The sequence below is a fragment of the Leptodactylus fuscus genome, chromosome 5 (assembly GCF_031893055.1).
Source record: "Leptodactylus fuscus isolate aLepFus1 chromosome 5, aLepFus1.hap2, whole genome shotgun sequence".
Lineage (NCBI taxonomy): Eukaryota > Metazoa > Chordata > Amphibia > Anura > Leptodactylidae > Leptodactylus > Leptodactylus fuscus.
The window spans coordinates 207,870,482-207,883,624 of record NC_134269.1 but is presented as its reverse complement, the minus strand read 5'-3'; the positions used below and the strand labels follow the sequence as shown (position 1 = coordinate 207,883,624).

The following is a 13,143-nucleotide window of genomic DNA, read 5'->3' as shown; positions in this document are numbered from 1 at the left end:
TGTTGGACATGTAGCACATAAAGTAATAGATAAAGTGGCAGGCTCTGGAGATTTGCCAGTTCTTCCAAAGTTTCTGGAGGTCAACCCTTTTTTGGGGGAATTTAGAAGGATTTATACCAGACACAGATGTGAACTCAGTGTTATAACAATAAGATGACTCTGTTCGTCTGTCCCGATCTACACAGTAAAGCTGGTAAGTGAGCTGAATAGAACAGGAAATGTTAGCTTATTGTACAGTCCCTAGTGGACAGACTGAGAACTGCAATACTCCATGGTGTCAAGTCCATATTATCACATAAGAAAATTGTAAAAAAACAAAAAACTAAATTGAAATATTAGGTAGTTTTTGAAGAATTGTGACCATCATGGTGGCTGTAGCTACTACAGTTGTGTGGGCACATTTTATGTATACATGGCGTTTTTTTTTTTCCATTTTGTTCTGAGGACACTACGGATGGCACGTTGTGTTACTTTAGAGCCAGGCTCGGCTATGGAGGGCGCTGTACCTGCTGCTGCTATTGTGGGGGCGCTGCATTGGGTACCATTCTGTACATTTTCATTACTTAACCCCGCCCGGTTTGTTATGGGGACATTACCGTCATGGGAGCTCAGTGGCTGGTAAGATTATTAGTTTTTACATTGTTTTCTCTTTTTTTTTTTTTTACTTTTCTATGGCACTTTAGATAATTTTATTTTTATCTCCCTGGGAAAAGTTTCACAGTTCCACAAAATAGTTTTGAGATTGATGCCTTAAGAGGTAGCCGGTGAAAGCTTTCAGTGTTCGGGCTGCCGAGTGAATGACAAATCTCATTTATTCTGAGCGCGCCGCCTGCAGCCAGCCGCACACAGCAGGAATTATGTCATGATTATTGTGGTTTTATCTGCTACAAGTGGGAATAACCGCAACGCCCGCACTCCCTGCACTGACATATGGATGTATGTGCGCATAAGGTGCGGAGGAAGTACTTGCCGGCTGCGTCCTCTGCCATCGCCGAGGTCATGGGGGGTAATTAGAGGTAAATTGAGATAAATGGATGACTTATTCGAGTAGTCGGAGATAGGAGGAGGTGAACTGCAGCGGGTAATCTGGGAAGGACTGCTGGTGGGATATGGGAATGTATATGTACAGGACCTGCCATGTGCGTCTTCTGTCACCACCGACGTCATGGTGGACAGTAAGAGGTTAAGTGAGATAGATGGCTAAATTATTTGAGTAGTCGGAGGTTTGCTGGTGGGACTTCAGGAACTGTGACTGTATGGTAAAAGTCCCCGTCATGTGTGTTCTCTACCACCACTACCAAGGTCATTGGGGACAATCAGGGGGAAATTGACGTAAATTATTAGAGAGAACCAGGAAAATGTGTTTTTTCATCCTCCCTGCCTCCATATTAGATTGGTGGGGGTCTGACGCCAAGTACCACTGCCATCCCGCAGTCTGAAGGGACCATCGCTTGGTCCATCTACCTGCACACCATACGCATCCTAATGGCAGTGTTGGGTATTGCAGCTCCATCCTATTCAGAGTGATTAGCAGATGACTTTGCAGGTAAAAAGATCTTGATACACACTGAAGAGCCCCAACATTTGAATGGAGGGGGTGCAGGATGTCAGACCCTCCCCCAATCTGATATTGATGACCTGTCTTAAGACATCAGTAGGATCTTTCACCTACTCGTTGCTTCATTCAATAGCTCCATTCTGTCACCATTGGAAGTATTTTTGTAGCCCCCGCCGTTCCTGAGCAATCATTTATATCTGTTTCAGTACCCATTACGTTAATTAGGTTCTACGCTCAGGTGGACGGTCCCAGACTATCTTCTCCAGCTAAGCGCCACCCACCCGACAGTAAGGAGTCATGCAGAACCTACAGCAACTTTGCTCAGGAATGGCGGGGACTACATCAAAAAATTCCAACAGTGCTGGAATCAGTGCAGCGGGGCTATAAAAGGGAGCAAAGTGTTGGAGTTGGTAGGGTGGTCATTTTGGGGAAAAATTACTCTGTATTGTACATGATAGGCCAGGACACATTCATACCTCCCAACCGTTCTGATTTCCGCGGGACATTCACGATTTGGGTGACATGTCCCGCGGTCCCGCTGCGTGTTTCTCTCGCTGACACATATGCGGCTGAAGCGAGGAGCTGACCTGTGTCAGCTCCTCGCTTCGCCGCTGCCGCCGGCTCCTGGCTTGTGTCACATCGCGATGTACAAGCCAGGAGCCGGCGGCAGCGTAGAAGCGAGGAGCTGACACAGGTCAGCTCCTCGCTTCAGCCGCATATGTGTCAGCGAGAGAGGCGCGCAGAGAGCGGCGAGGGAGCGGAGGAGAAGGTAAGTTTAATGTGGAGGTGGAACGTGAATCTGGGGGCAGAGATGGAGGGGACATGAAACTGGGAGCAGAGATGTGGGGACATGAAACTGGGGGCAGATGAAGGGTGTATATGAAACTGGGGGAGAGATAGAGGGGGGACATATAATTTACGGGTGACTGTAGGAGGATTATACTGTGCGCGGGCACATGAAAAATTAATGAGTGTGCGGAGTCAACACAAAAGTGGGCGGGGCTAAATTTGCCACGGCTCGCATAGCACTCCGCACATTTTGTCCCTCTTTCGGTCCTTCAAAAGTTGGGAGGTATGCACATTTATGGCCAGTAGAGTTATCCAGTGGTCTGCATGAGGCCTAAGTTCACACCCGCCATGCAAAATCCATAGTGGAAAGATTTCCTACTCCCATACACTTCGATGGCAAGTTTGGGCAGAATCTACAAAAGATTGGACAAGACCATTGGTTTTTGAAAAATTCTCCTTCCATTGACGTGAATAGGAGGGGTGAATTTTTCGTCGTATGCATGCCACATGTGAACTTGCCCTAATAGTCTCAGCCATGTTGACATTTACAGGGTCCAGAGGAGGCGACGGGGTCCAGGGACATTAGATAACTCTCAACAAAAAGTGGTAGCAACAAAACCGCTAAGAAAACTGCTTGTGTGTGACTGCGGCCTAATCCGCCCACCTGGATTAGCCGCTGTACAATCGTCGCCATCAATTGTCCAGGCACTTAGAAGTTCATAGGGATTAATAACACTTTGCTAAGGGCCACATGGGGTAATAAAGTCCTCCCCGGAGCCATCATTGGGGTTAATAGGCGGTAAATGTGCAGATACCAGATATCACTCCACGCGCGGACTCGTTTTTCTCGCTGTCGCCGGCGCGTTTATAGGAGACCTCAGACTATAGGTAAAAGTTTGCATTAATTTTCCCTTGGGTTTGGTTTTTACATTCTAATTTTCCACTAAATGAGACATCTGTTTCTGAGACGAGAATTTTCGATGGTTTCCATGGTAACCATCATTTCGCGTATGAAATGTATTCGAATGGTTACCTCAGAAGAGGAAAAAAAGCAAATTTCTTAGCGTGAGATGGTGACTATTCGGCTTATTGCGTCCTTCTCTTTTTGGTTTAAGGCCAAATCTTGAAATATTTACGTTCGAGGCGATTAATTAGACGTAATGATGCGCCGCGGTAATTCGGGGGAATTTAGGTGTCGTCCTGAACAACCAATCGGGTCGCTGCTTTCATGTTCAAACATGTAGTCGAAAAAATTAGAAATGGAATCTGATTGGTTGTTGCTATGGTCAGTCCAGGGAGGTTGAGAAATTTCCAAAAATTTCAGCCAAACCTGAGATTTTTGAGGTTCACCACAAACCGAATTGTCAAAAAGTTGTATGTAACAAGGGTTAAGGGTCAGAATTTGGCCAAAACCTACTCAGTTATTGACACGGATCATAAAACCCACTTCATTCTCCATTAAGTACAAAACTGCTGAAACCAGGAGTTCTTAAAGGGGACCTATCATCACCTCCAACTTTTTGCATTCTTCAATAGGGGCCCCTCCACTGATTCCAGAACAGTTGGAATTTTTTCTCTAGCCCCTACCACTCCCGAGCAATTGGTGGTGTTAGTTTCAATATCTCATAAGCCAATTAGTCTCCCTACAGTAAGTGGGCGGTCCTAGAATGCAGCAGAAAGTCTAGCACCGCCCACCTGAAGTAGAATGTCTAATTAGCAGAAGTGATTACACAGGAACGGTGGGGGCTAGAGAAAAAATTCCAACTGCTTGAGAATCAGTAAAGCAGAACCTTTTAGAGGATGCAAAGCGTTGGAGTTGGTGGAAGTGATGAAAGGTCCCCTTTAAGGGAGGTCCTGGCCAATCAGGTAGGTTTTTGGAAACAAACCACACCACATATCTCAACAACTGTTCTTGCATTAGATTAATAGGTAAGTGTTGGCGTTACAGCAGGAATAACTCCACCATTACTGTTTATTTTACGTTAAAGTGGTTTCTACCAGAAACAGCGCCACTCTTATCCAGAGGTTGTGTCTGGTACTGCAGATCAGCTATTTCTGATGATATGTTCTTGTTACTTACAGGCAGCCATGGTTCTACGGATGGGGATTCAACCTTCCTCGTGGACAAGCGCTATTAGACAAGTGGAACCTCATTCCAGAAGGCACAGACATCCTTATAACGCATGGACCTCCCCTTGGTAAGAGATACAAAAAGTGAAGAAAAAAAAAATTAATATCATGGACATACGGGGCAGAAATAATGCCACATAAGAAGGAATCTGCACTATAAGTGGCACCTGGTAGATGGGTACAAAATATAAAAGTGTAGTCAGGTGACTGTCCTGACTACAGTAGTCAGAACGATGACCTGTTATCTAGAACTGCGGAACTTTACTTACCATAGTAGGAGCTTGTACAATTTTTTTGCTCCTGAAACAGCGCCACTCTTGTCCACAGGCGCCGTCTGGTATTGCAGGTCAGACACTGTAGATTTAATGAAATGCCATGTTAAATTCTAATCTGTTTGATCGGCCCCGGAGCTTTACAATCCCCCGGACATCCCGATCTCTGGAGTTAGGAAGTGGCATTTAGGAGCCGGTTTTCTCTTTTTTTTCCCTTCTGTCGGCAGCTGCTTTTGAAACAGATGATAAATTTGGAAGCGCGGAAAGAAAACCAATGAGCTTCATTCTATAGGATGGAGGGAACAATTATACCCGTATTTACTGGATGTAAAAGGCGCTGATGAAATTGCTTGCCGCTGACTGACTGTCATCCGGCATATTGTTAGACTTAACCCTTCCCCTGCCGGCACAGACGGCATCAAAGCGTTCCGAATAAAATTTCATTGTAAATTTCTCCAACACCTGTGTATGGTCATGTAACGGGAAAAAAAACGGCAAAAAATTGGTCTCCGCCGTGCGACATAGGAATACAAATGTCTCTCTATTTGTGAAGGATATGGCCTACGTGAGACCATTTTATTGGCCGCTGCTCTGCCTGCAGGAAAATGCTGCAAAATTCACAAAAAGAGCAACTTACATTGCCTGTATAGTAATACGAGATCATAGATCAGCAAAAATTATTAATATTAAACCTATTTTTAAGAATTTTTAATTTTCCATATTAGTGGCTCTATTTAGAAAATAAAACTATATTGTGCAATTTTCACTCTGACCACTAAGCCTAATAAAAAAACCCTGACACTTTTCTTTGCAGAAGTCAATTCATTTACATTATTACAATAGAAGATAATACACCACACCACTCCCTCCATCATTACTGACAATACATGATCCTACATCTAGACCCCGCATCAATCAGCCGTTTCGGCCGTCTTTGTGTGCTGAAAGCTATACGTGATTGATATGGAGTCCGAGAGTCAGACCCCCCCAAAGATCAGAGTCTGATGGTGTATTCCAAGGACCCCTTTAAGGGGATGTTCATACGAGGAATTCCGCTTCGGTTTCTGCCGCCGTTTCCCATCACCTGCTGTGATCTCTGCTTCCCATTGAAAACAATGGAAGGCGGAATTTGGGCGGAATCTACCACTGATTCCGGGGCGGAATTCCTACATGTGAACGAACCCCTAGGTTATTGTATAAACAATGAAAGATTAAGGAACCTTCTACTTACAGACTTGTTGCATGACGGATAGGACTGGCACCCGGTGACCCCATTGACTGTGTTCATTGGTTTCCATCCCCTTCTTGGGCCACCCACTCCGTAGCGCCAATAATTCCGTCCGGGGTCAGGTTATGGCACTAGGAAACAAGCGGTAGATGAGGATTATTATCCAAGAATGGTGTCATATAATGTCATACTATATCATATACCCGCCATTACGTTGTATAATCGCAGCGGTAGATTTACCTGTATTCATTAAAAGGACTTCTATATTGACGGCCAGTGATCGGTGGGGTCTGACACCCGGGACCCTCCACAGATCAGCTGTTTGAGGAGCCTCTGCTATGTCCCGATGACATCACATTCATCAGTCCCATACAGCAGCAGCAGCTCAGTCCCATTCAAGTGACTAAGGTTGAGTTGCAATACCAAACACCACCACTATGATATATGCGGCGCTGTGCTTGGTCTTCAGTGATGAGGCTGCGAGGTCAATAATCTATAATCCCAGAAAACCCCTTTAACGTAACATGCTTGTGCCCTAAGGACCCCTTCAGCATGACCCTCGGGGTCTTCCCTGGCCTGACACGGACGCCATAGCGCTGCTCAGATATGACAAGGACATAGTTTGCAATATGGTATTAATATATAGAATTTTTTTGCAGGATTTTTGGATTGGGTGCCGAAAAAATTGCAGCGAGTCGGATGTGTAGAATTATTGAACACGGTGCAGAGGAGGGTTCAGCCGCGGCTACACGTGTTTGGCCACATACATGAAGGTATGGACGGCGGTGTTTACCAGGTGTGGCACCATACATTTTGTTGTGGCTGTGTGTGGTACTGCAGCTTAGTCCCTGTGAATGGGGCAGAGCTAGGTGTAATACCAGTTACAGCCATGGCATGATGTATGGCACTGTACTGAACACCGCAACTATAGGTGACCAGTGGGGGTGTCGGGAATCAGACCAATCCGATATTGATGGCCTATCCTAAGGAAATCAGCACTTAAAGGGTTACCAGGACTATGATACCGACCTCGTCGTCCTCTTCCCAGACATTGACGTCATGTGTACCAGTCACACGGCCATGCTACATAAGTGAATGCGGCTAAACTGCAATACCAAGCACAGCCACTATACAACGTAGGGCGCTGTGCTTGGTACGCAGTGAAGAGGCCGTATTAATCAGATAACCCCTTTAAAGTCCTAGAAAACCCCTTTAAAGGTCACGGGTCACTTATTAACCCCTAGAGAACCTCACACTAAGCCAGATCTTGTGTTTCTACCGTTGTAGGTTACGGCGTCATGGCCGACGGCACCACCACATACGTCAACTCCTCCATATGTACTGTCAATTACCAGCCGGTAAATCCTCCAATAGTTATTGACTTGCCGAACCCAAGGAACACGTGATTCATGCCACCAGGGGGCATCGTCATCATCCTCGGCTGGTCAAGGAACGCCACGTAGACGTGTGATGTATATACCAGCTCTGACTACCACCATGGGGATTACAGGTGGATATTTCTGTGCCAACTGCAGCATGAAAATCATTGCCAAGCCGAAGCCGAGCAGTCAGACATTGCGAGCGACGATGTTGTGAGAACTGTGATGTCATCGTGATGTCACCAGGCTGCACACGAGTCAATCTCTATGGATCTGCATACAGCGATTCCTGCTGCTACTGTTATGTCAAAGCACAAATCCTTCTTTCCATACACTTCAGACTGAGCAGGAGACGGACAATGAAACACCTCAAGATGCCGGAGACCCTTCTATAGTCTCTGAACTCGCTGCTCATCTACTAAGGGGTTAATGATAAGGAGAACGTTTTATATCTGCCGTGATAAGTTGTCCATTCCCGCTCCGTGTCCCGCTGCAGCAAGCGCAGCTCATGTTTGTTGTGTTGCGCTGAATTGTTTCTTCTTTCTGAATGCGAAAAAAAAGTTTTTATGTTTTTTTTTCTTCTGTATATAAATAAAATAATTCAGCGATGATGGATTCTAATGTGCTGTATACCCAAGAAACTGTCAGAGCGCAGCTCTGGAGTATAATACTGGGAGAATAATGTAATGTAATGTATGTACACAGTGACTGCACCAGCAGAATAGTGAGCGCAGCTCTGGAGTATAATACAGGATAAGTAATGTAATGTATGTACACAGTGACTGTACCAGCAGAATAGTGAGCGCAGCTCTGGAGTATAATACAGGATAAGTAATGTAATGTATGTACACAGTGACTGCACCAGCAGAATAGAGAGCGCAGCTCTGGAGTATAATACAGGATAAGTAATGTAATGTATGTACACAGTGACTGCACCAGCAGAATAGAGAGCGCAGCTCTGGAGTATAATACAGGATAAGTAATGTATATACACAGTGACTGTACCAGCAGAATAGTGAGCGCAGCTCTGGAGTATAATACAGGATAAGTAATGTAATGTATGTACATAGTGACTGTACCAGCAGAATAGTGAGCGCAGCTCTGGAGTATAATACAGGATAAGTAATGTATGTACACAGTGACTGCACCAGCAGAATAGTGAGCGCAGCTCTGGAGTATAATACAGGAGAAGTAATGTAATGTATGTACACAGTGACTGTACCAGCAGAATAGTGAGCGCAGCTCTGGAGTATAATACAGGATAAGTAATGTAATGTATGTACACAGTGACTGTACCAGCAGAATAGTGAGCGCAGCTCTGGAGTATAATACAGGATAAGTAATGTAATGTATGTACACAGTGACAGTACCAGCAGAATAGTGAGCGCAGCTCTGGAGTATGATACAGGATAAGTAATGTAATGTATGTACACAGTGACTGCACCAGCAGAATACTGAGCGCAGCTCTGGAGTATAATACAGGATAAGTAATGTAATGTATGTACACAGTGACTGCACCAGCAGAATAGTGAGCGCAGCTCTGGAGTATAATACAGGATAAGTAATGTAATGTATGTACACCGTGACTGTACCAGCAGACTAGTGAGCGCAGCTCTGGAGTATAATACAGGATAAGTAATGTAATGTATGTACACAGTGACTGCACCAGCAGACTAGTGAGCGCAGCTCTGGAGTATAATACAGGATAAGTAATGTAATGTATGTACACCGTGACTGCACCAGCAGAATAGTGAGCGCAGCTCTGGAGTATAATACAGGAGAAGTAATGTAATGTATGTACACAGTGACTGCACCAGCAGAATAGTGAGCGCAGCTCTGGAGTATAATACAGGATAAGTAATGTAATGTATGTACACAGTGACTGTACCAACAGAATAGTGAGCGCAGCTCTGGAGTATAATACAGGATAAGTAATGTAATGTATGCACACAGTGACTGTACCAGCAGAATAGTGAGCGCAGCTCCGGAGGATAATACAGGATAAGTAATGTAATGTATGTACACAGTGACTGTACCAGCAGAATAGTGAGCACAGCTCTGGAGTATAATACAGGATAAGTAATGTAATGTATGTACACAGTGACTGCACCAGCAGAATAGTGAGCACAGCTCTGGAGTATAATACAGGATGTAACTCAGGATCAGTATATATTACTAATTTACAACCCACTCCCCTATTTATTACTTTTTTGGAGGGCTGTGGGGGAGGCCAGAACTCCAATTCCTCAGTCTCCCCTGCAGCCGCTCTGGCTCTATGATGTCACCAACTCCCAACAGACTCGGGCTGCAGTTCCATTCAGTATAATGGAGTCAGTCAGTCATATGACCGAGAGTCAGAGTGACTGTAGTGGAGATAAGAACAAGAGTTCCGGCCTCCGCCATGGCCCTCCTCAAAAACGAATGAGCTAAGCTCTGGAGTATATATTAGTAATAAAGCTTAACCACTACCTGGAATGCATTAGTCAGCCTTATTACTCCCTGGATAACCCTTTTAAAGGGATTGCACTAACTTAAAACCACTGGGATCCCTACCGATCACAACTGGGATTCTATGTCCACAATGAGAATGGAGCAGTGGTCGAGCATGCCCAGTGCAGCTCCATTCAGCGCACAGCTGAGCACCGTCTCTTGTAGAGATTCATGGAGTGGAAGGATTCACGCTCAACCACCAGTCCATTTACTGTATACAAGGGGTATGAGACTCCTGTCTAAAGGGGGAACATATCACCGATCCACAGAATAGTTCTACGCAATGTGGTGGAGTCCGACCACTGGGACCCGCACTGATCTTGTCGGCCCCCCCACCAGATAGCGTAGAACTATTCTGTGGATCGGCGATACGTTACCCCTTTAATTAGATACGTTGGATAACTGTAGAATGTTATACTGTAGGTGTAGTGTTTTATATCATCACAAGACTCGCTCTCGAAAGCTTTTAGTGTCTCCCCCCCCCCCCCAACCTTTATTCCGGGTGAACAATACATCAGGAGTACATCTGTGTTTTTGTAGCTGGGGCTAAGTGAGATCTATAGTGAATTACTTATTTCTGAACAAAGCTCATTCAATTGTCAATCTACCTTGACTGGAAAGAAAATGGATTACGTTTCATTGTTTCTATGATTCTGTGAATGCGCCGAGCCGCTGGGCAGAACAGAAGAGATTGTACAAAGACAATTCTACCCCTTCTATCCTCACTTTACAGACATAGCCATACTTTAGTGGTCAAGGTAGTCCACAATGGTCTAGAAGTGCCGCTATCCAGAGGAAGATGAAAAAGTGACTAACAACAGCATTTAGAAGACATTACCCAGGGTGCAGCGCTTCTAGAGAAAAGGATCGAAAGATGAAAACAGCCAGAAAAAAAGAAACAAAGAAGTTCTGAAAGGTAAAAGAAGGTGAAAAAGTAATTCAGGTAATAGATACGAGCAAGAGAAGATGTAGGTCTGGTATAGTCTGCACTGACCTATTATCTATCTATCTATTCATCCTATCCATGTTTCTGTAAATTTATGTATCCCATATCTAATCTATCTACAGTATCTATTCTTTCTATGGTATCTATAAATCTGTATCTCAGGTCTATTCTATCTTCCTTCTACAGTCTCTATCTATCCATCTTACTGTAAATTTATGCATCCTATATCTAATCTATCATCCTTATCTATCCATCCATCTCCTATCTATCTATCTATCTATCTATCTATCTATCTATCTATCTATCCATCCATCTCCTATCTATCTATCTATCTATCTATCTATCTATCCATCCATCTCCTATCTATCTATCTCCGATCTATCTCCTATCTATCTATCTATCTATCTATCTATCTATCTATCTATCTATCTATCTATCTATCTATCCATCCCCTATCTATCTCCGATCTATCTATCTATCTATCTATCTATCTATCTATCTATCTATCTATCCATCCCCTATCTATCTCCGATCTATCTATCTATCTATCTATCTATCTATCTATCTATCTATCTATCTATCGTACAGCTAATCCATCAACATTCTACAATATCTACAGTATCACTTCAGTATCTAGTTATCTAATACGACTCCAGGTCATCTCTATTTGATTCTAATTTTCTAAGACTATTATGACCCTACTTGTTCCTTGAGACACACGTCAACGTCTCTTCAGCCCATCAAACGTCACAGTTGGATTTAGGTCAAACATCCCACAAGAAAGTGAATGTAACTTCCCTGCCGTCACCTTCTCCGGCCATATTGGTCCCATTCATACTGAGATCTCTTCTAATACTACATGTAGATGAAGAAAATTGCTGTCAATTTTGTAAAACTTACATTTTTATGAAGAAAAAAAAAACAAATATTTCTAGGACTTTTGCCATAAGAACAAAAACATTACAGTCGGCAAAATAAATAAGGAAAGGGATGGGGGTTGTTTAGTACATTGTCTGAATAATGTCCTGATACAAGCCAGTGAGATTTGGAAGGCTCTCCTGGTTATCCTTCTCATTTCAGACTCAGACAGGTAATTAAAATGCAAATTAAAAATGGAAATTAGGCCGTTTAACACATCTCCGAAGAATACAGCGCAAGGAACGGCTGGATGTCGCCTTCCTGTATGCCCAGTACTGCGGATAGTGACATCCATCTACACAGTACTCGGCCCTCTCTCTACACATCTCCTTATGTAACGCCAACACTCTGGACCACAGTCTGGACCTCCGAAAGGGAGGAACGGAGCGCAACGGATCTGTAATTAAAGGGGCGTTGATGACCTATCTGACACCCGGGCCCAGGGCTGTAGCTAGGTTATCCAGGGACAAGATTCATTGCCCTTAGGGCTCATTCACAGGGGGAAGAGGGGGCGGATTTTGACGCCGAATCCACCTCACAATGGAGGTCTATGTAGACCGCTAGCTTCCTTTTTCCGTGAGCGGTGTGTTCCGGCTCATGGAAAAAAGAAGCGAGCTGCCCTTTCTTCAGGCGGATTCTGCAGCCAATTCAGCCCTCGCGACAGCACCCTCCGGACTAAGCCCATTCATTTGGGCCTACTCCGGAGAGCGAAGCCGCGACTGTCGGAAGCCGCAACAGGCACATTTTGGTCCTATACTGACGCGGCTTCCCGCATCAAAATACGCGGTCCCGTGCCCCGTGTGAACTAGCCCTTACTCTATATCCAAATACCTGGCCTTGACAACCAGCAGCCAGGACACAAGTCTTATTTGCCCCCTCCCACACCTCGATACGCGACATGGATACAACAGACTTCCCAGATCGGACTCCCTTTGGCTCCTTAAAACGACCAGGAAAACCACCAGTAAGAGGAGATTTTTCTGCCTCAGCGAGACGGAGTGAAAAACATCAAATCGAAGCGTGCAAAGGCCTGACCAGGGGTGGGAAAAGGCACTGCCCAACGCACAATCAATGGGTGCAACAGGGTTCTGCCCATTGGGAACAATGACTGTGCCACCTACAGAAAATACTAGAACAAGATGTGGCACGATGAGTTGAGGCATAGCTTGAAACTCATGAACCCAGTGCAAAATCTGTAATGGGTCCCATATATTACTGGTATCTTCCTATGTTGTTCAGGCCTGGTATCCATTGCATCCCCAGTGGCCTCATCTCAGGTGATACACAATACAAAGCAAGAAGTCATCAAAGCAACCACAAAGCAGCCAGGTATACGTTGCCTATCTTGGATAGGGACTAGGGTTGAGCGATCGGGATCGGAAAAGATTGGATTTCGATTGGCGATCGAGTAAATTTCACGATCGCGATCGGAA

At 44.6% G+C, this 13,143-nt stretch overlaps 1 protein-coding gene across 1 annotated transcript in view; it reads left to right on the top strand.

Moving 5' to 3' along the window:
* The window catches only part of MPPED1 (metallophosphoesterase domain containing 1), a 40,441-nt gene extending 32,977 nt beyond the window's left edge, over positions 1–7,464 (top strand). The window contains exons 5-7 of the mRNA XM_075276456.1: positions 4,430–4,545; positions 6,637–6,750; positions 7,265–7,464. Of these exons, the coding sequence (XP_075132557.1) occupies positions 4,430–4,545; positions 6,637–6,750; positions 7,265–7,383 (349 nt within the window). The 3' untranslated portion in view covers positions 7,384–7,464. The remainder of the gene's footprint in view (positions 1–4,429; positions 4,546–6,636; positions 6,751–7,264) is intronic.
* Positions 7,465–13,143: the final 5,679 nt, after the last annotated feature.